Below are 23,665 nucleotides of genomic sequence, written 5' to 3'. Positions count from 1 at the left end.
TTAGAGTGTTTCATATTTGACAGCATGCGTGGTTTCGCTCTTTTGCAGAAGAAGGCAGAATTCAAACAAGTCATAGGTAAAGCACTTACTCTATCTCTACAATTTGTCCAAACATTGTACTGTTGAAATTGTCGTATGTACAGCGTAAAAATTTATTTATTCTTACACGAGCTGTTGACAGAATCTACACACAACAGCGTAAAAGTTTAATTAATCGAACGAAAATGGCAAAACAAAACACTGTGCAATGATTGAGCTTGCTACATAAACTATATCCAGAATAATGTTAATTACTATCAAATAAGTATCTTTCTGAAAAAACACCTGAAACAGCTTCTAAGCTGCATTACCAAAATTTTTTTTTTACTTTAAGTGCTTTCGTTGTCGCTCCCATTGTTTCGGATGCACTAAGAGCATAGGCGCCACCTTCATAGGATTATTAGAGGGGCAAGAGAAATTCGAAAATATCTGATTTATCAAATTTTTAAGAACTTCTAGAAATATATCGCTTGAAATTCGTGCGTGCGAAACGTCCAAGAATTGACATTGAGTGGTTGGAATGACAGTTTTGATAATAACTTTCATAGACCACAATTTTGCACCATGGCGTGTGAAGTCAAAGAATAACAATTAAAACAATCAAAAAAACGAAAAAAGAGACACCAACTTTCTAGAATCATTGAGGGAGGCAAAATGATACGTTGCCCCTCGGAAAAGTTATTGGGAGGGAGGGTCAAAAAGTGTCAGTGTTTGACCACTGGATATTCAGCTCACTTCAGCAGCACAGTTTGAATCTGTTGTTGCTGCCAGAAAAGATTGAGTACCACTACTACTTCCTTCGGAATCTGATTGACTCAAACTCTAACTAATGAATGAATGAATGAATATGAATAAATTATTACAACCACAAACAAGATTTTTTTAAATTTCCAATATTTTTATAATAATTTTTTTTCTAATGAAGTATTTTGGCAGCACTACCGCACTACCGCAATGAAAGCAAGCTGTCAAAAAGTATCGTGGGTGATGGTAAATTCGTTTTTGCGGTGTGGCTACACTCAGGCGCTACACCTACTTTTCAGGCGGTAAAAAAATCGATCTTGGCATCCAAAGGATCGATTCAGTAGAAGATCGCGTGCAACAAACAACACTCTGACAACATTGAACTTTGAGGATGGATCTGGCAACACCGACATATGAAACCCAGCTGCCAAATTTACTTATTTTTTACAGCTCTATAGCTAGTTCAAGTTAGTAAACCATCATGAAGATACTTTATCCTTGGTAAGTTCAATGTGGATTAAATACTGAAAATATATATAAGGCGGAATCCATAAATAACGTAACGCTCGTAGAGAGGACGGGGGTATCTCTGAGCGTTACGATTTGAGGAGGAAAGGAGGTGAGTTCAGCGTTACATAACAGAAAATCTCTGAAGAGGCTCTCAAAATTTATCAAGCCAACCCTTCATTTTTATGGGGGCGTTACGTTTCGTTACATATGGGTAGGTGGGAGTCCAAAAATTGGGTGTTTGCGTTACGTAATTCATGGACGTTTGTAAAAAGATTTAAATCTGTATATTCAAAATATAATTCGTTCTTGGCCGAAGACAAAGATTTCATGAAGACTATGTCCGAGGTTTTGGCCGGCTCCAGAAGATTGGGTAAAATTTCAGAGTTCTCCATTCATTTATGTATCCTCATTAACTTTTTGGTAAAGGAACCGAATGTTTTTCGGCATTTTTTTTCGCTGCGACAATTCTTTATAGTTAGAGGAAACAAAAAATTTAAACCAACCCTACGTGACTGTCGTAACCTATATTGAAGTAAGTGCGATATATTTTCTTGAAATTATATATACTGTATAACGTCATTATACAACTGTGAACTTTTAAATTACAGAGTGAAGGAAAAGTTACAGAAACTATTGCCGAACGCCTGATGGTAGCTAGAGCTAGGGGTACACGTATTCAGCCTTATGTTGTTGCGATTGGGTGCCATTGCATGAATTATTAGTAATTTTAGACAACATAACGTTGAAATGTTCAAGCATAATGGCAGTCGTCGATATTCTTTTCAAGTTATGTATTGTTTTCCACCTCGAATATGCATCAGAATGCGACTCTGTGTTGAAATTTTTACAAATTTGTTTTTGACTGAATTTTTCTTCATAACTGAAGACCAAGTGCAATCCTTTCTAGAAAGCAAAAATTTGTTTAAGAGATCCTGATGTGAAGATTGTGCATAACGAACTAGGACATATTACTCACCAAAACCAGAGAGTAATTGGTCACAAGAAACAAACAGTGATAGTGCCATGCGTTCAGTCATCTATCAAACAATTTTTCGGTCTGTCTGTTCGCATCTGTTGAGTCTTACTCTCCGCCAACCACGCTCGACGCCTGGGTTCGAATCCCACCGCCGACATAGGTGTCGATGGTTGTGAGGTGGCGTGATCCACTCACAACCAACCCAACTGGTCTAGATTCAATCCTAGCCGACACCGGGAGATTTTCTGAGGCGAAAAATCTCTGGGATCACGCCTTCCATCGCATGAGGAAGTAAAGCCGTTGGCGCCGGTCCGTTAATAAACGGGTCGTGAGTTAGGGTCCTGGGTGTGGAGTCGCCTCCCTGGGCGTCGGTGATTGGCCACTACAGTGGCGGAACTAGACCGACGGAAAATAAGCGAGAATAAAAAAAAAAAAAATACATGCAATATCAATATACTTGTACTGCTCATGTTTAAGCATAGCTAGCGGAGTCTAATGCTTGTTTATGTGAAATCGTGGAACCGCTAGATTTTATAATTTTTAAAACCACGCTCTATGAGGACCAAACTGTAGGGATATTTAAGTTGCTAACAGATCTTCTTTTTCAACTGCTCGAATAATACGTAATTTTTGCTTGATTGATTGAAATTGATCAAATAAATTGAGTTCATAGAACTATACACATGCAAGGATACAAGGCACACATGAAAATGATGTTTCGAATACATTTTCTGCAACTGGAAGTACATTATTCTTGATTTGAAGTTTTTTTAAAAAAACGTGATAGAAACGAAAAAAAATCGTAATAAAATCGAGCGTGAATTTGGCGAGTAGTGATAAAAACGACTGTTGATGAAAGCGAAAAAGCACTGTATATCTAAGACGGCAGCCCCGTCGCAAGACTAGGTTTCGCAGCCCTAGTAAGGCAGCATACCGAAGGTAAAATACTACGAACCATCCAGTTATAAACGTCTTACTTTAGTGGGGTGGCATTCCAAAAAATCGAGAATAAAGTGAAACGACAGAATGAAAGATTTCAAACGCTTACTACTTTGTTACCACTGAACGGATTTTAGTCAATGATATCTCGTTGGATAGTAAACAAATTACTCTGGTTTATGAAATTATTTTTATTAACATTTTTTCATAGTAAAGTGGTTGAAATTCATAGCACATAGCAACTTGGCCATAGTACAACCAATCGCGTACCCGCAATGTTGCAATCCAAACACTTCTCCAGCACAGCCGACACTAAAGCATACAAACGGTTTGACTTTGTAAACGATTTGTAGTTGCTGTTGTTGCTTTATTCGCTCAAGTGCACAACGACACGCCCACCGGAAGTATAACTGTCTTTAGTCACATATAAAAGTTATCATGCAACAATCTAGTCTTCATTGATCATCGTGGAAAAAAGGATAACATACTGGAAACCATCGAAACGAGAGGCACGATTTTCAGCAAAAGTAGTCAACTCATAGGCTTCGCAGACGACCTGAACATTATTTCAAGAAACTCAGCGACGGCGGAGGCAATCTACGCCAGACTAAAAGTGGAAGCTAGAAGAGTTGGACTAGAAATAAATGCGTCGAAAACCAAGTACATGATAGGAAGAGGCTCGAAAGAAACTAACATTCGCCTCCCACGGACGGTGGTCATGGACGGCGACGAACTCGAAGTGGTAGAGGAGTTCGTATACTTGCGATCTCTGGTAACCACCGACAATAACACAAGTAAGGAGGTCCAACGACGTATTCAAGCTGGAAATCGAGCCTACTTTGCCCTTCGCAGGACGCTTCGATCCAGGAGCATACGCCGCCGCACGAAACTGGCGATGTACGCAACCCTAATTAGACCCGTAGTTCTCTATGGACTCGAAACCGTGACGCTGCTCACAGAGGACATACGCGCGCTGGCCGTATTTGAACGGAAAGTGTTGCGGACAATATTTGGTGGAGTACAAACCGAAAGCGGAGAGTGGCGTAGGCGTATGAACCACGAGCTGCAGCAGTACTGCATTTGTAGTACTTATCTTATTTAGGTACTCAGCCATGCATTTACTAGTGCCAAATGCGCGTTATTCAACGTCAGTCACGCGGTGGTTCCTTGCATACAACCTTTTGCTTTTTTTTGAGATTCCGTTTGAACAAGACCGAACGCCGTTCAATAGAGGGAGTTCTGGGTTGTTGAGAGAGTTGGGATCTTTGGGTACCACAGCCACGTTGTCACATCGATTACCACTCGATTGCCAAGTCCGGCCAGAGCATCACAGGTCTATTATGTAACTTTCGGAATGATAGCAGCCGTTTTTCAGAAAACTCCTGGACATAGATCTCTTGATTGATGGTTCCCGTAGTGCTGAAAATGCCGCCTTCACATAAGTTTCGTCGTCCATGACGACACAGTCGAATGTCGTGAGTAGGTTCGTATACAGCTCTAGTGACGAATTTTGTTTATAATCTCGGTTCACCACTTTTACGTTCTAAAACGTCAACAACTCGGCGCGTTTTTTGGCCCGCTGCACTGTAATATGGGAGACATTGATTTTGCCGGCGACGTCCCTGATAGAGAGGTTAGAATTCCGCTTATACTTCGGCGCTACTTGTTTCACAGTCGCTGCCACGTCCGGATTTTGATTACTGCCGGTTCCAGGCTTCCTGGCGGTCGACAAACGCTCATCACGGTCGATTTGGCAATTTGAGTCATTTTGAATGAAATTTTGATCATGGCAACTATGCTATGTACACTTAACTTCGGAATGCAGCATTTCTGGATTTTTAAATGTATTTTGAACTGAAATTTACAAATCTGAAGTCGATCAGTATTTGAGCATGTGTATTTCAAGGTAACAAAAATCTTCGCAAAACTTATATACAAAATAACCTTACGAGTAAAAATTTCAATCTGATTCGTTAGTACAGATCCGTGATGGAACCTCTGGGATTCCGGATACATCACGCATATTTTTTTCTCTGGCCAAAAATAACGTTCATTAGTATCAATAAACTACGTCAATTTGAATACTTTCATTCGACGCTGATTTGCCTAAATTCATATGCTGATTAGCAGTGGAACTGGTTTTCGTCACCCAACTAGTTTTCGTCTGACACCGGGTCTGGTCAACGCTGGTTCTAGTGTCAGTAACCGTTTGGGTGAATATTCATCTAGAGAACAGATTTCGGTCACTAGTTTTTTTTTTGTTCATCTATAATTTATTTGACACGGCACAAATACAATTTAATGTTTAACGGCGCCAATTATATCTGGACGCTTACTTTCTAAAGTATCTTAATAACTAAAAGCAAATTTTTTATCCTCGCTGCCGACTACGAGCTGAAACTAAATCTGACTTAAAGCTAGAATGTTTTGCATTAAAAGCACTGTTCAAAGCAGTTTTCATTGCCATAGGTAAGCACATGTTCCGCTGCTGGGCCAAGATATTACGGACTGGCATATTGGGTTGTCTCCCTCGGGACCTGAGAGTATCGTGCGGGTCTAGTTGCTGTTTCCGGATCCGGGGTCTTAACGTGTTCTTGTCGTTTGGTTGGATGTAGGCGGAAGGGAATAGGATTAAACTGGGGCGTGGATGGATTTCAGGAAAACGTATATAAGGGACATGTAGGATAGGTCACGGCTCGCCAAGACATCATGAACAGGAACAGCCGGCTGCCTACTTTCGGCCTGCAGGGAAGCTATTAATTTAGACCGGGCGTCACGGTGTACAGGGCATGACCAAACCACATGCTCTATGTCGTGATAACCTTCACCACAGGCACAGATACCACTTTCCCCGAGCCCAACACGACGGACGTCAAATCTATAGTGATTGGACATAAGCCGGGACATCACGCAAATGAAATCCCGACCTACATCCAACCCCTTGAACCACGGGTTCGTCGACACCTTGGGGATTATGGAATGTAACCACCTTCCCAGTTCCCCTCTGGTCCAAGAATTTTGCCAACTGATGATCGTATTCTGACGTACAAATGAGAAAAATTCATTAAAGGCAATTGGTCTTTCATAAATTCCACCGTTTGTTGCGCCCACCTTAGCCAAAGAGTCCGCTTATTGCCCGGTTATTGCCCGGTATCGAGCAGTGAGAAGGGACCCACGCTAAGGTAATCTGATACGATTTTTCGGATAAAGCACTCAGATGTTCCGGTATTTTCCCCAGGAAATACGGAGAGTGCTTAACATCTTTCATCGATCGAAGAGCCTCAATGGAACTGAGACTGTCCGTAAAGATGAAATAATGGTCCGTGGGCATTTTTTCGATAAGCCCTAGGGTGTACTGAATTGCAGCCAATTCTGCGACGTAAACAGAAGCAGGATTATCGAGTTTATGGGAGACGGTTAAATTGTTATTGAAAATACCGAAGCCAGTGGACCCATCAAGAAGTGATCCGTCAGTGTAGAACATATTGTCGCAGTTGATGTTTCGATATTTATTGGAAAAAATTTTGGGGATCTGCCGGTCACTAGTTGGCAGGTGGTAAAAACGATACACCATTTGTGAAAAAAAAATGAATGTTCATTTCGATTTAAAATTAATAATCAATATGTATTCAACCATAACACAAGTTAATTTTGTTTTTTTTTCTCATTTCCTCTTCTAGGTAAGCAATCCAACCACATGTTGAAGCTGTGAATGACGATCATCAAACGAACGTTCAATCCAATCCCAATTCGACTCGACACACCGTATAAAATCGTAAGCGTTAAATCGATTTTTATATCTTCGCATCTCAATCAATTCGGTATGACTAACGATCGCGGCTAGTGGCGCAGTAGTTTGCAAGTCAAACAAAGTCTATAGCTATTCGATTCTGTTTTTTATTGTGCTTTTTTTAATAAAATGGTACGACCTTCAGCGATTGCAATCATTCAAGGACATAACCTCGTTTCTGCATTCCAACTTGGATGCCCAACATAATTATTTTTTCTGTGCCCACTAGCATCGAGATGCGGATGATTCTCAATTTGCTCTAGCGTATCTTGTTCGCAGACGATGAGGGTTGATTAATGATTTGGTGCTGACTGTCGGTTTGTTCTGCCTGGAATTGGCGTTAGGTTAGGTTTATCAATTGCGCTTTATTTCTAAAACGACGATCAAACGATTAGGAAGAAATCAAATATGATTTTCGTCCGTTTTAATAATAATTGAAAGGATGAAAGCAAAGCTAATTTTTGGTGAAACCAGTTCGAAAATTGGTTAAATCTCCAATTAGCGTTGCTAATGAGTGTTTTAGCAAAATGGTACCCAACACTGGTTTTAATAATAACTATTACTGACTCGTTGAGCACGATATTGCGAGTCAAACAGAAATAGATGCAACAAAAAACATTGAATTTACATTTCCGGACTGGTTTCTACCATCGTTTTTTAGTTACACCACTCGACACATTCAGCGAGAAAGCAAATTTGCATCACAATTCACTGCACACAGAAACACAGAATCAGAACCGCTCGGATAGCGTTTGGAGCACTTCAACTAGCAATTCAGAATTAATTCAATTAAAATAGTAGTCCAGAGTAGCAAGAGGACAGACACAATTTAATCAGCCAGTCGTTGAATAAAATTCGTAGCAAAGCTTTTTTTTCTTCTTTCGTCTCGTCACCATTCCCCATGTGACCGTCGACTAAAGAAACTAACCAAGCTAGGGCGTAATTTTCCATAGCGAGGATTAAACTGGCAGAATCGAATTTACTCCCCGGATATTGGAGAGAGGAAAAGAAACGGCCGCCCCGAAGCGCGCGATTTTCCGGAGTAACAGTCGATTTTATGTTTCCACCACCGTTTGTTTCACCCTGGTTTGAATTTGTTTTGTGTGGTTCACTTTTCCCACTCCTCTTTGTCGTTTCTAGTGTGTGAGGTTTCCTCAGATGATTTTGTTTTGTCGTTTACAACAGCCTCGCAAAAAAAAAAAAATAAACGTCCGCCTCAATGGAGAAAACAAAAGTAAAACAGAATAAAACAATTCTTTCTCTGCTGCTCGGTTGGGCAAAGCCCAATGTGAATGGATCATCAGGGATAGCAAGAGTAAGAGGATCTTTCCGCACCAGCGAGTTATCCTTTTCATCAAAGTCCTGAACGGTTTAGCTTTCGGCAAACGATACTGATGGCTCACTCCTACGGGCTTTTTTTCTTTTGTTTTTGTGGAGCAGCAGCCGTCGAATTTAAAGTTTCGGTTTTTTTCAAGCCTTTCAATCTGACGACGGTTCGTTTGCGTAAGCCGCTGTTAACTGTTGGCTGGATCCGCGGATGCTTTTGGTGTTGAAATTGCGTGCTTTTTTCTTTTTTCTTTTGTTACTGGTATTGCCCTGTCAGCAGTTAAGGTTTTCATTCCGTGCTGGCGCCCTTCACGCTCGAGCACATCGATTGAGTTAAACCCTATCAAGTCAAGCTCAGATAACATCCAGTCAATGGAGAGACTTTGATATATTGGGGGGGAAATACATAAAATACTAAAATCAAGCACTTCCGGCTTCCCGCCAAACGTTCCGTAGTCAGCATTCCCGTCCAGTTACATAAATAATGCAAAACTTTCGGATGACCACGGTGGTCGTAAAATACTGCCGATTCGAAAAAAAAAATCCACCTTCTCTACGATTCACTTTTGTGAATAAAAGACTCGCCAGCTGCCAGTCGGCAGAATGGCTAACTTTGGCCGGAAACGAACCGGATCGGTTAGTTTTTGAACGAAACTGTACAAATATGTGGAAAATAAAATGATCGAAACGTAAATTGAAAAGAGGAATTCAATTTGACCGTACGAGCCACAAGCTTTCCCATGCAATGAAGCTGTGGTCGACAGTTGGGACCTCACTTCATATGCTGAAAATTTAGAGTGATTGAATTGAATGTCCCGAGGGAATGAATATATTCGCAAGTCTTGTCTTGTATATGAATTCGTCAATTTGCAACTCATAAGTGCTTTCAAGCTGGCGAGTAATAAACCACATTCTATATGAAAAAGTTTTTTCGATTCCATTAGCTGATAGCTTCCAGCGACAATAACGAAATTGATTTTCCTTCCTACTAATCAGACCGATTTGATTTGGTGAATAAAATTTCCATCGTATGTATTTATTTCCGAAAGATCAACATCTTTCTTTCCTACCCGCAGCAGCTTCTTCACAACAATCCTGAAAAATGATTTGAATAAATATCTAGATGTAGCAAACCTGCTCGGAACGGAAATGTTCAATAAAGCCTACGGCTTCTGCTGTGGTGCTGCTTCTCGTCGGAAAGACACAGCTCAAGATTTTCCGCCCGCTACCAGCGCACTCTCATAACGACCCACATTCATCTGCATAACTTCATAAAGTGGGAAAGCATGATGGATGGGTGTGATTGGGTGGGGTGAGGGGAAGCGCCATAACGGACATCCGAGGTGGCAATATATCATCGGCAGTTTCGCAAAAACATACCCATCGTGTGCCATTTTCCCTCGGCTGTCAACGCACGGTATACCTCCGGTGTTTGACTGAAAGTATCATAAACTTGCTACACCGAAATGCCAAGTCAATAATATCACCTACCTTTGCACCGGATTCCGCTCGCAGGAAGTCAGTAAAAACAAAAAAAAAAGCTTTTGGCAATACCAGCAAACTACGCGATATTGTTGATATCGGTATCAACGTCTGTTCTTCGACTGAGACCAAGAAATCGATTTCGGGCTTCTGATGTTCACCTGACTGTCTGCTAGGCAATTCAATGCAGAGGTAGGAAAAGCGAGCGAACGACGAAGACACATGCCACATTTCTTTCTGCCGTTCTGGTCGGGATTTTTATGGAGCCTTCCTTTTGCGACACGAAGTCAGCGGCGTTACGTTGGGAACCAAAACCGTGAGCCAGGTTTTATATCACTTTTGGTAATGAGGTTTTTCTTTACTATCCCCTTTTTTACTTTACTTGGCTAATAATGGTTTCTCATGTGTGGTCTAGAGTTGATGTGTATGTGTATGAATTTAAATATGTACATGTATAATACCTGTATAGTCTATAAAACCTATGAAATTTTCAATATCGATAAAAGCTGCTCTGGAAGGAAGCCAGACTACAGCCGTAAATACGATAGCCATACGGATCGCCATTTCGCCAACCGATCGGGCGTCCTCATCCACATAACACATCCAAGGAATACAAGATCTATCTGCTCTGCGGTGAAGACCGACGATAACAAGATCTTCCGCAAAGCCAAGAAGCACATAAGGCTTCGAGATAATGGTACCGCTTCTTTTCACACCAGCTCTCCGTACTACACCTTCCATAGCAATGTTAAACACCAGATTCGAGAGCCCATAACCTTGCTGCAGACCGTCCAACGTCACGAACGGGACTGAAATTACACCCGCTCTTCTGACGCATGATAAACAACCGTTAAGTGTCGTACGAATGTGATTAAGCAGCAAGGAAATGTTGGAACACCGGGTTCATACATAATCGTTGCGCTTAACTAATTCGTACGCCGCCTTGATATCTACAAACTTGTCATGGATTTGACGCAAGGTGAACATTTGGTCGGAAAATCGTACTGGTACTCTCTAACGAAGACTTCATGCAACGGCCTCACTCTATGGAACAGGATGCGCGAGAGAATCTTGTCAGCAAATATTATGCCTCCATAGTTGCGGCAATCGAGTTGGTGGCCGATTTTATAAGAACTGGGCAAATGAGTCCATTCTGCCAGTCGACGCTTCACGGGAGCTCTATCCTCGGAGGCCAGTCGACGCTTTACGAGAGCTCTATCCTCGGAAGCCAGTCGACGCTTCACGAGAGCTCTAACCTGCGAAGCAATCACCAGGAATGCTGGGGCGTATCATCGAGGGTCTCTCTCCACGCTCCGGTAGTCGAGGCTCATGCCTCACATTCCAGTATTTTAGACACGTATCAGCGATGGTCGGTCGATCTGCCGAACACCCAATTCTTGAGCGACTACAATCGTGTAGAGGCTGAGAAGGAGGTAAGAGCCACGAATGAGGAACTTATTGTGCTCGTCAACTCCCTGAAGTTAAGCGACGCATCGGGATCGGGTGAAATACCGATTTTGGCCATCAAGAGGACCAAAAAGTGGCCCTGAACTGTTCCGGGTAATCAGGCTTCCTACAGGATTCCATCACGTTAGTTGGCATACTTAAAACCCGGAAAGAAGCCCAAAGTCTTCTACAGGATTCTTTCCATGAAGATAACAAACCACACTTGAACACGGCTACCAGCCGTTACATAAAAGTAGGTCAGCAATTCCCTGATATGACTAGTTCAACTTTGTCGCCGCCACTAGCAGTAATGGCCAAGACCAAAGACGTGTTGGTGCCTGCGAAGCAATCACAAGGGATGCTGAGGCGTATCATCGAGGGACTCTCTCCACGCTCCGATAGTCGAGGCTCACGCCTCACATTCCAGTATCTTAGGCACGTATCAGCGATGGTCGGTCGATCTGCCGAACACCCAATTCTTGAGCGACGACAATCGTGTCGAGCCTGAGAAGGAGGTAAGGGTCACGAATGAGGAACTTATTGTGCCCGTCAACTCCCTGAAGTTAAGCGACGCATCGGGATAGGGTGGAATACCGACTTTGGCCATCAAGAGGGCCATAAAAGGGGCCCTGAGCTGTTCCGGGTAATCAGGCAGATGAGGTGAAAGCCACAAAGCCCGTCCTATTTCTATCGTCATCGTAATACCACAAAAGATTAAAACAATTGTCGCAGTGGTCCGAATCTTACAACAAAAAATCGTCATCGTAGATCTATCTGTCTAGTAGACACTGTCCGCAAGGTCCTTGAGGTCTGGCTTGTAACTGGCGGAGCTTCCGGAAAGGCAGGTCAACGCTGGATGCTATTTTCTCCATCCCAACCAACGCCGGAATAGCGCAAGGTTGCGTTGAAGCTTAAGTAAGATCGGAGGAGTCGAGTTGATGACCGTGCACTGAATCAGAAAGGTCGAGAACCACCCTAAGAAGGAAGGTCACGGTCGGAGACTGCACCATTACCAAAGCGATCTTTGAAACTTTAAGGGGTTATGGTAAGAGGGCTTCAACGGCTATTGCAGCACCATCTCGAATAATGGCAAATAGCTTAGTGGTGTACGGCAGTAAACGAAAATTTCTTGCTAGCATGTTTACGTCTATACTTAGGTATGCAACAAACTTCATGAACTGTATATCAAACTGTATCACTAAAATTGAACGCAGAGCGCAAGTTATTGTTACACCGATCTGGAAGCAGCTTTTGATCGCATTGACCATTGGGACCTTCGTCGCGTTTCTTCGCCTGTTTGAGTGTTCATGTGAACGAATGTTAATGAACCCAGAGATCCAGGCGATGTATTGGTTCACCTGTCCAGCGTAGCATCTGTCTTTGAGTACGTCAGCTCGTTTGATGTAGAAAAATTTGACCATTTTATCACGCAGCAAAATATCTATTCATAACTGTGTACGGAGAATGTGGGCTCCATTTTTTCTTTTAGTTACCTCATAATAAAACTGATCAGGGATTTCAATTATTTATGTTGTATGCTTACGTATGATTCATATAAACTGCTGAAATTTTTATTTGGTTTTCGAGAGTTTAATAAAAATTCAATAGACTTTTTTTGAAAGATTCATTCAGCATTCAACTGTGATGAAGTGTATAGTTCGAAATTGTTACCAAACGATTTTTTACTTTTTTTTAATACCCGAGTAATAATTACAAAATTGTCGCTACATAAAACAAAAGTTGGTCAAGTAATTTCTCAAATTTCAAAAGAAAGCCGGCTTTGACCGTAAATCCGGAAAGCTCAAGGTTTATAACCGAAATACGCTGGCAGGATTATTACTGAAAGTTTATGAAATTAATTATTTCACGTAAAAATAAACCAAAATATTTTGTATAACCACACTAAATACAAAAAGTGTTTGCGTTGAATATTTTTTCAAGTAAGGCAATACTTTCAAGTTATTACAATACCTGCTACTAAAAGATGCTTTTTTTCTACTGATTCAAATTGACAGCTCATTCTGGTTCATTTGACACTCCCACAGCTTTGTATCCGTTTCTCCCTCCGAGACCAAAACTATGCTAAAACACCGAGGCTTGGCAAGTTAATAATAAAATTCTCATAATGCCCGGAAATCGAGTTACCCGTACCCGACCCGTACCCGACGAGTTGAGAACCCGAAGCCTTGGTTTTTAAGTTACCCGTACCCGACCCGAACCCGAAAAATATTTTCTGGCGTTACCCAAAACCCGACTCGAATCCGTCGGGTACGGATATCGGGTAAAAATACCCGTACCCGACCATATCTAATGTTTATATCCTCTCATTAACAGGAATTCTTAACTTTGTTTAAAGAACAATCTTTCGATTTGCAAACAAATTTTAAGACCAGCAATGCTTTATGCTGTACCGATCTGGTCAAGTTGTTGCTCAACAAGGAAGAAAACGCTCCAAAGGATTCAGAATAAAATTCTGAAAATGATTTTAAAGCGTCCTCCTTGGTTTGGTACACTCGAATTACATAGACTTACTGGTGTTGAACCATTGGAAGCTATGTCAAATAAAATTATTAACAATTTTCGACAAAAATCGTTGCAATCCTCAATTGCTACGATAAGCTCTCTTTATAGCCAATAAGTTAGCATTTAAGATAGTTGTAAGTTTACTTTCTTTTCTTGACAAGTAGGTTTAAATCCCTACGAATGATAAGTCCTAATTGCGAAAGCAAACAAATTGGACACACATACTCATTATTTACTAATATTTATCATAAATACTTAAGCTACTAACAAATACCCCTCTTAAAAAAAAGGAGTCTCGATATTGCCAGGGAACATTTTATTAAACACAAAAATGCAGTAAATGAGATTTTTTATGTGTCACACTATATAAAGTGAGTTAAGTATCAATGAGTTTCAATGCAAACAGTCAATTGCAAATGGAAGCCTATATGTTTCTGGTCAAACTGGTGGTTATAGATCATCCGAATCAATCCGAACTCATGAGTTACATCATTGTGAAAATTGTCGAAAAATTTCGAGTTTTCAGCTTCCGGTAGTGTTGTTGCCTCAGTTCCAAGAACATTCATCTGTCATGTCATGTCAATGTATGAGTGTTTTGAGACATTCTCAACAGAATTTGGCTCTTTTGATTACGAGCTCTAGGCCAAAATCCAAGAAAAACGGTCAAATTTTTTCATCAGAAGCAATGCAAATGTTGCGAGTGAAATGTTCGTACCTGCACGAACAATGATGATAATACTAGCGACTCTTCATCTTTTTCTGAGTGTTCAGATTGATTAATAAACAAAACAGTGTTAACTGCAAACCTCACTGATCTAAAAATATAGTTATGTTTCGTTCATCAAGGCTCAGCCATTGATTGTAGAAATAAACTACCATTAAATCCGTTAAGGGTAATTCCATGAATTTTTTAGTCAAAACTATTTATTATACTATATTTTCGATTCATGATACGTTTCCAGTCCAAAAATCCTTCAAAATAATTATGATCAGGTTTGATTTTCTAAGTGCTTCACTGTGCAACGATCGTTTCCAAAGCTACCCATTGCTTGGAAGCGTTGTATTGCTCTTTGGTGCGTCGAATACTGGAAAATGCAAGCGTGGTTGGGACCCCTCATCAGCGTGTCCGTTTAGCTTTGAATGATTTACGCCGGCGTGATCCAATTAGGACTTGATACACTTGAGCGTAGCTGCAAGACACAGCAGACATTATTTGTTGCTAAGATTTGAAATGGTGAAATAGATTCGCCGAAATTGCTATCCACGGTGCTGCTAAATACAATCCACCGCACTGCGAACCTGCAGTATGCATAATGAGAATTTTCGAAAATGTCGAACAACTTTTTAATTTTGGTGAATCCAAGCATATTTCTAAGCAGAAAATTGTTAGACTAAGTTTCTTTCAACTATTGATTCATTAAGAAAGCTGTCATATGATGCTCTGTACTATCACTATTAGGGAGAGTACTTTCACCAACGTGACACAAGGGACATACGAGATACCAGAAGATCATCCTCGATGTTCAGATGGCAGTAGAAATGGTCCAATTCCGCGAAAGGTAGATGGACGCACCGACTTATCCTGTCAGGCCATGGTTGCAAGTAACCAGTTCGGCTTCCGGAAGGGCAGGTCGACGCTGGATGTCATCTCCTCCGTCACCAAGACGGCGGTGGTAGCACTCCAGCGCAAGAGGAGGGGAATACACTATTGCGCAATCGTCACGCTCGACGTAAAGAATGCGTTCAATAGCGCCAGTTGGGACTCCATAGCGCTCTCGCTCAGAAGCATCCCTGTGCAAGATTCTAGAAAATTACTTCCAGAACTGAGTACTTGTTTACAACACGAAGGAGGGTCAGAAGTGCGTCCCAAATTACCGCAGGAGTTCCGCAAGGTTCTATCCTGGGACCGGTGTTGTGGAATGTCATGTATGAGGGGGTGTTGAAACTCAAGTTCCTTGTAGTGGTTGTGATCATTGGCTTTGCAGACGACATAACACTAGAGGTTTACGGCGAGTCGATCGAGGAGGTCGAGTTTTTTTTTCTTCATCTATAATTTATTTGACACGGCACAAATGCAATTTAATGTTTAACGGCGCCAATTATATCTGGTAGCTTACTTTCTAAAGTATCTCAATAACTAAAAGCAAATTTTTAATCCTCGCTGCCGACTGCGAGCTGGAACTAAATCTAACTTAAAGCTAGAATGTTTTGCATTAAAAGCACTGATTTGTTGTTTGATGGTTTTCCATCGCCATAGGTAAGCAGCATATTGAATATGTTCCGCTGCTGGGCCAAGATATTACGGACTGGCATATTGGGTTGTCTCCCTCGGGACCTGAGAGTATCGTGCGGGTCTAGTTGCTGTTTCCGGATCCGGGGTCTTAACGTGTTCTTGTCGTTTGGTTGGATGTAGGCGGAAGGGAATAGGATTAAACTGGGGCGTGGATGGATTTCAGGAAAACGTATATAAGGGACATGTAGGATAGGTCACGGCTCGCCAAGACATCACGAACAGGAACAGCCGGCTGCCTACTTTCGGCCTGCAGGGAAGCTATTAATTTAGACCTGGCGTCACGGTGTACAGGGCATGACCAAACCACATGCTCTATGTCGTGATAACCTTCACCACAGGCACCGATACCACTTTCCCCGAGCCCAACACGACGGAGATGCGCGTCAAATCTTTAGTGATTGGACATAAGCCGAGACATCACGCAAATGAAATCCCGACCTACCTCCAACCCCTTGAACCACGGGTTCGTCGACACCTTGGGGATTTTGGAATGTAACCACCTTCCCAGTTCCCCCTTGGTCCAAGAATTTTGCCAACTGATGATCGTATTCTGACGTACAAATGCGAAAAATTCATTAAAGGCAATTGGTCTTTCATAAATATCACCGTTTGTTGCGCCCACCTTAGCCAAAGAGTCCGCTTTCTCATTACCCGGTATCGAGCAGTGAGAAGGGACCCACGCTAAGGTAATCTGAGTAGATACGGAGATAATCAGGAAATACGGAGAGTGCTTAACATCTTTCATCGATCGGAGAGCCTCAATGGAACTGAGACTGTCCGTAAAGATGAAATAATGGTCCGTGGGCATTTTTTCGATAATCCCTAGGGTGTACTGAATTGCAGCTAATTCTGCGACGTAAACAGAAGCAGGATTATCGAGCTTATGGGAGACGGTTAAATTGTTATTGAAGATACCGAAGCCAGTGGACCCATCAAGAAGTGATCCGTCAGTGTAGTACATATTGTCGCAGTTGATGTTTCGATATTTATTGGAAAAATTTTTGGGGATCTGCTGCACGCGTAAATGATCTGGGATTCCACGAGTTTCTTCTATCATGGATGTATCGAAAAACACAGTAGAATCAGAAGTATTTAATAAGTTTACACGATTTGGAATATTCGGAGAAGGGTTAATATTTTGTGACATGTGATTGAAATACAATGTCATAAAACGGGTTGGAGAATTGAGTTCGATTAACCTTTCAAAATTTTCAATCACAGGACGGTTCAAGACCTCACATTTGATAAGAATACGAGAAGACAGGCTCCAGAAGCGGTTTTTCAATGGTAGAACTCCAGCTAAGATCTCCAAACTCATCGTTTGGGTCGATTGCATGCAACCCAAGGCGATACGCAAACAACGATATTGTATTCGCTCCAGTTTGATCAGATGTGTGTTTGCTGCGTAGCGGAAGCAGAAACACCAGTATTCAATAACAGACAATATCGTTGTTTGGTAAAGCCTTATAAGGTCTCCTGGATGGGCTCCCCACCATTGTCCGGTTATTGTACGAAGAAAATTCACTCTTTGTTGGCTTTTTTTCATCAGATACCTAATGTGACAACCCCAGGTGCCTTTAGAGTCGAACCAGACACCAAGATACTTGTGTACCAAAACCTGAGAAATCGTTTTACCCATTAATTGTGGCTGGAGCTGAGCAGGTTCATGCTTCCTAGAAAAAACTACTATCTCAGTCTTCTCCGGAGAGAATTCGATACCTAGCTGTAGAGCCCAAGCAGACAAATTGTTCAAGGTATCTTGCAATGGTCCTTGCAAATCGGCAGCTTTGGCTCCTGTCACAGAAACCACGCTGTCGTCTGCAAAGTTGTCTTATCGTGCATGAATTTGCCAGACATTCGTCGATGTCATTTACATAAAAATTGTAAAGAAGGGGGCTTAAACATGAGCCCTGGGGAAGACCCATGTAGCTAATTCGAAAAGTTGCCAAATCACCATGCGTAAAATGCATGTGCTTTTCGGACAACAAATTGTGCAAAAAATTGTTCAAAATTGGAGAAAATCCTTGTCGGTGAAGTTTACCCCGAAGAATGTCTATAGAAACGGAATCAAAAGCCCCCTTAATGTCCAAGAACGCAGACGCCATTTGTTCTTTGCGAGCATACGCCAGCTGAATATCTGTTGAAAGCAGCGCAAGACAATCATTCGTCCCTTTGGCACGGCGGAAGCCAAATTGAGTATCTGATAGTAGACCATTTGATTCGACCCAATGGTCTAAACGACGGAGTATCATTTTTTCCATCAATTTCCTGATACAGGATAGCATTGCAATCGGCCTATAAGAGTTGTGATCAGAAGCTGGTTTCCCTGGTTTTTGGATGGCGATCTCCTTCACTTGCTTCCAATCCTGCGGTACAATGTTTTGCTCCAGGAACTTATTGAACAAGTTCAACAAGCGCCTCTTAGCATTGCCGGGTAGATTCTTCAACAAGTTGAATTTGATTCTATCTAACCCAGGCGCGTTATTGTTACAGGACAGGAGGGCAACTGAAAATTCTGCCATCGTAAAAGGTGATTCAATCGCGTCGTGGCCCGGAGACGCATCGCGAACAATGTTTTGCTCAGGAACAGAGTCCGGACATACTTTCCTGGCAAAATCAAATATCCACCTACTTGAAGACTCCCCGCTTTCGTTGACCGTTACGCGATTCCGCATTCTTCGGGCTGTGTTCCAAATAGTGCTCATCGATGTCTCCCTCCGACGCCGACGCCAATATCCGCGTTTCTTTGCTCTAGCCAAGCTTTTAAGCTTGGTATCAAGCTCCGAATACCGTAAATAGTCGCCAGGTATACCTCCCTTCTGGAAGGCCAAAAACGCGTCGGATCTTTGCGTGTAGACATCGGAGCACTCTTGGTCCCACCACGGAGTGGGAGGCCGTTCTTTAATCGCTACGCCGAGATATTTCTTCGTTTGGGCTTGCAACGCGGCGTCGAGAATCAAGCCCGCGAGGAGGTTGTATTCTTCAAGTGGTGGATGATGTTGAATCGAATCGACCGCTTTTGAAATCATTTCCTCGTATAACTTCCAATCGACATTCCGTGTGAGGTCATACGGAATATCAATTGGTCGCATGCGAGTTGAACCGTTATTAATTGAAATAAGAATAGGCAAATGGTCGCTACCGTGAGGATCGAGTAGCGACGTCGAACATAAGGATAGATCCAAAGCGCTTGGGCGCGCTGGAGGTTTCGGGATACGTGTCATTTCACCGTTGTTTAAAATAGTCATGTCGAAGTCATCGCAAAAGTTATAGATTAAAGAGGAGCGGTAATCAATGTAAGGGGAACCCCATGCCACGCCACGAGAGTTGAAGTCTCCCAAAGCAAACGTGGCGAGGGAAGAAGTTCTATTAAATCAAAGAGCAGCCGTTGCCCAACCTGTGCTCTGGGAGGAATATATATTGAGGCAATACAAAGCTCTTTACTTGTATTGTCATTTGACATGCGACAACTTCGATGCCTGGAATCGAGGGGAGGTTAATACGATAGAAAGAATAGCACTTTTTAATCCCTAAAAGTACTCCTCCATATGGGGTGTCTCGATCAAGGCGAATAATATTAAAATCATGGAAGTTGAGATCAATATTTGAAGTAAGCCAAGTTTCACAAAGGGAAAATGCATCGCATTTGTTTTAATTTATCAAAACTTTAAACGAATCAATTTTTGGTAAAATACTTCTACAATTCCACTGTAAGACAGAGATAGAATCCTTCGTATACGCAGATGAATTAGGCATCGAAGGATACAATCGCTGCAAGGAGGGGCCATTGGGCAGTCAACTGCTTCAAAAATGTTCTAACTGTTGGGAGGAAGGCTGTAGGAAAAATTTTAATTGGATCGGGTACATTGAAAGTTTCAAAAATCCAGTCCACAATGTCAGAAAATTTCACTAATCCAGAGTTTGTTTCATCAACTGGGAGTGCAAAAGGAACAACTGGGGTTTTAGATGTTCCTGGCAGTGCTGGGAACTCCTTCTGGGACTTTAAATTTGCAAGCCCAGGAGGAGTTTGCTTCGGTTTCTGCAGCACTGTTTGGTTTGTTCGTACTTTTCGTTTCACTTTGGGAAATCTTAGGACCTTTACGGGGAAGTTTAGGAGAAGAAACATTTTTCCTCTTCCTAGACTCCCCAGGATTGGCATAAGATGTTCCCGCTGATGAATCGTCAGAATCCGTTTCATCAGAGGACTACAGATCAAAAGGGTTTGATGTAATGGGAGAAGTGGTAACGGTCTTCTTCAGCATCTCAGCGTAAGAACCCTTCGAACGCTCTTTGAGAGACCTCTTTATTTTATCCCTGCGCTGCATGTACACCGCACATGTCGAGAGCTCATGCTGACTCTCCCCACAGTGAATGCATTTTTCAGCATTTCTACTGCAGGAATCATCCGCATGATTCTCCCCACACTTGCCACAACGTGCCTTATTGCAGCAGTAGGCGGCGGTGTGGCCTAACTGCTTACAATTCGGGCAGTTCATGACGCGAGGCACATATAATCGCACAGGGAGACGAACCCGGTGGATCGAGACGTGGCTTGGTAGTGCTGACCCGGCGAACGTAACTCGAAACGAGTCTGACGGAGTGTATACTGTTTTGCCACCGATGATCGATGCTGACCGCATTTGCTTGCAGTCGAGCACCTTTACATCGGGACATGTGTTGTTCTTAAAGCACCCTTTGGCACTTTGCAATATACACTCGACGGACAGACTCGAATCGGTTATGACACCGTCGATCTCCACGTCTCGTGCGGGTATGTAAACGCGATACTCGCGTGTGAAGAGCTCAGAGCAAGCTATGTCGTTGGCCTCTTTCAGGTTACTGACCACGACACGGAGCTTGTTAGACCGGACCTTGGAAATTTCGGTCACGCCCTTGTACTCCTTCGTCAGGTCTTTAGAAATCTGCAAGAGGTTCAACTGTTTCGATTTCGGTCCCGCCTTTGGCCGAAAATAGACAGTATAGCTGACCTGGGCTCCGTCTGGGTATAGCCTGGGGCGAGGGGGGACTGAAGAATGAACAAGGGAGGGGGTAACAGAAGGGTCAGGGTCAGAGGGGTTCGGGGATGGTGGCGCGGGAGGCGAGGGATCTACATCCATCCCGCTAAGTCTAGCGCACTAGCGCCGACAAGAGCACGTACCTCTTTACTTCTCCCTTCCAGTAAGGTTGGTTGTCCGATCGTTCGAAGTTGCAGCCGTTACAGCCAGCAGCACCAATACAGCAGCACCAAACAGCCACCAGCAGCGAGCCAGGTGTGAGATCACTCCACACAGCGATACAACTCAACTGTCAACTGATGGCTTCTTCTTTTCCCTCTTTTGTGTCTCGTCCACTGCTGTAGCACAATTCAGTCAGCAGCCAAATCGGCTTACGCACCAGCTGGCAGTCACGATGCGAAACAGTTGCACAAAGGCGCGACCTTGAACCCGGATTTATTTCACTCGACCAGGCAAACAATGCCAACAGTTGTTCACACGTCTTTTGTTTTATATTCTATCGGAGCGATCACCAAACATGTCCGATACTGATGCGTGTTCGGCACAGAATGAGGAGGTCGAGTTGATGGCCGCGCACTGTATACGCAAGGTCGAGGACTGGATGCGCTCCAGGAAACTGGAGCTCGCGCATCATAGGACATCAACACCACCTCAATAGCGGGGGCCTAGCGTGGTTGGTAACGTTTCCGCCAACCACGCTCGACGCCTGGGTTCGAATCCCACCGCCGACATAGGTGTCGATGGTTGTGGGGTGGCGTGATCCACTCACAACCAACCCAACTGGTCTAGATTCAATCCTAGCCGACACCGGGAGATTTTCTGAGGCGAAAAATCTCTGGGATCACGCCTTCCATCGCACGAGGAAGTAAAGCCGTTGGCGCCGGTCCGTTAATCAACGGGTCGTGAGTTAGGGTCCTGGGTGGAGTCGCCTCCCCGGGCGTCGGTGATTGGCACAACAACAATGGCGGAACTAGACCGACGGAAAATAAGCCAGAATAAAAAAAAAACACCACCTCAAAGCGATTTCTGAAGCTTTTGGGGATTATGGTTGACGATAAGCTTACGTTCGGGAGTCACGTCGACCATGTAAGATGGTCTCATCGGCTATTGCAGCACTATCTCGAATGATGTCCAATAGCTCAGCGGTTTATGGCAGCAAGCGAAAATTTCTTGCCAGCGTGGTTTCGTCCATACTTAGGTATGGTGAACCAGTATGGTCCAGAGCGCTAGGTTCTAACAGTTACCGCGGTAAACTGGAAAGTACCTACAGGCTCATGTGCCTGAGAGTTGCGAGTGCGTATCGTACGGTGTCATACGATGCAATCTGTGTCCTGTCCGGCATGATGCCTATCAGCATTTCGGGCCATTATTGCTTCAGGCAGTATCTACGCAGATTCGGACATGTGAAGTCCCCCATGTCCTCGTGTACCCTTGTTTTGTCCGTGTTGTGTTCTTTTTCGTTCACTTCTCGAAAATGTCTGGAATTTGCGACTCGAGCGAGTGTAGAAAAAATTCGAGAAATGTATCGTGGCGTGACCGCATTACCTCTTTACCTTAATAATACGATCGATGTCTTCTGCTTGGACAGCGGATAAAAGCTCAATAGGCTGTGGTCGTGGCAAAAGCTCTGAACTCCGAAACAGACTCACCGACAATATACTCAAAATTGAATTTCCGAGCCTCGCAACGTCTTCTTCGCGCTACTGAATTATTGTACATCAGTGTTAACCATGCTAAACATGGTCAAACAGCAAGGGTTATCTAAATGAAACGCCCAAACTAATCCAAGAGTGAACGTTCTGGAGTCATTTATTTTCGGGTAACATTTTTCCCATCAATCACACGCAAATTTTGTCTTTGTTGCTTTAAAAGCATTAACGAAAAAATCTCTTTCTTGCAATAAATTTGATTTTGCACATGATACAAGATTACGGATATCTAATAATGGTCGTTAAAATCACATGCAAAGTTTTCACGTGATATTTTAAAAGCAAAAATTAATAATTTCCATCTCCAGTTAAGGAAAAACACATACTATCACATATTTTGCGCATGTTGTTAGTTTCTTTCATCTCTCATTCAAAGCTTCTTTTGTTTGTAGTTCGTTTTGGGGCAAACATAAAACATATCGAAAAAAAAATTTTGGTACCAGATGTCTTAGAGATGCATGAAACATTGAGATCTAGTGTTATCTCAAAAAAATACTTTTAAAAAAATCGACTTTCTGGGACTCACAAGTTTTTGAGCTAGAAATCCTCCTTATCTCAAAAATTTCCCAGAAAGCCGATTTTGTTATATTTTGTTACTTTCTGGTTATTACTTTTTGTGTCAAATGCGCGGTCATAAGACACAAAAAGTAATAAAATGTTAAAAAATAATATCTCCTGGTCGAGCGTCTTAATAGAATATTTACACTACACATTACACTTTTTATCCACTTTCACTATTTAATTCTATCACTTTTTTCACTTATCACTTGCATATACGTATTTCAACGCTTACTTAGCGCCTTCGTCAGTGCTTATTAGACAGTCCAAATAAGCACTGACGAAGGCGCTAAGTAAGCGTTAAAAACGTAAATG

General features: G+C 42.6%; 1 protein-coding gene across 18 annotated transcripts in view; it reads left to right on the top strand.

Moving 5' to 3' along the window:
* The window catches only part of LOC129718215 (complexin), a 496,349-nt gene that overhangs the window by 89,084 nt on the left and 383,600 nt on the right, over positions 1-23,665 (top strand). The window contains exon 1 of one of the 18 annotated variants that reach the window (XM_055668763.1): positions 6,906-7,029. The exons of the other annotated variants lie outside the window; for them this stretch is intronic. Within the exon in view, the coding sequence (XP_055524738.1) occupies positions 6,921-7,029 (109 nt within the window). The 5' untranslated portion in view covers positions 6,906-6,920. Of the gene's footprint in view, positions 1-6,905; positions 7,030-23,665 lie in introns of those variants that run through there. 18 annotated transcript variants of the gene reach the window in all.

This window comes from Wyeomyia smithii, chromosome 1 (assembly GCF_029784165.1).
Source record: "Wyeomyia smithii strain HCP4-BCI-WySm-NY-G18 chromosome 1, ASM2978416v1, whole genome shotgun sequence".
Classification (NCBI taxonomy): Eukaryota; Metazoa; Arthropoda; class Insecta; order Diptera; family Culicidae; genus Wyeomyia; species Wyeomyia smithii.
The sequence above is the reverse complement of the archived record's forward strand: the minus strand, read 5'-3'. Positions and strand labels throughout refer to the sequence as shown.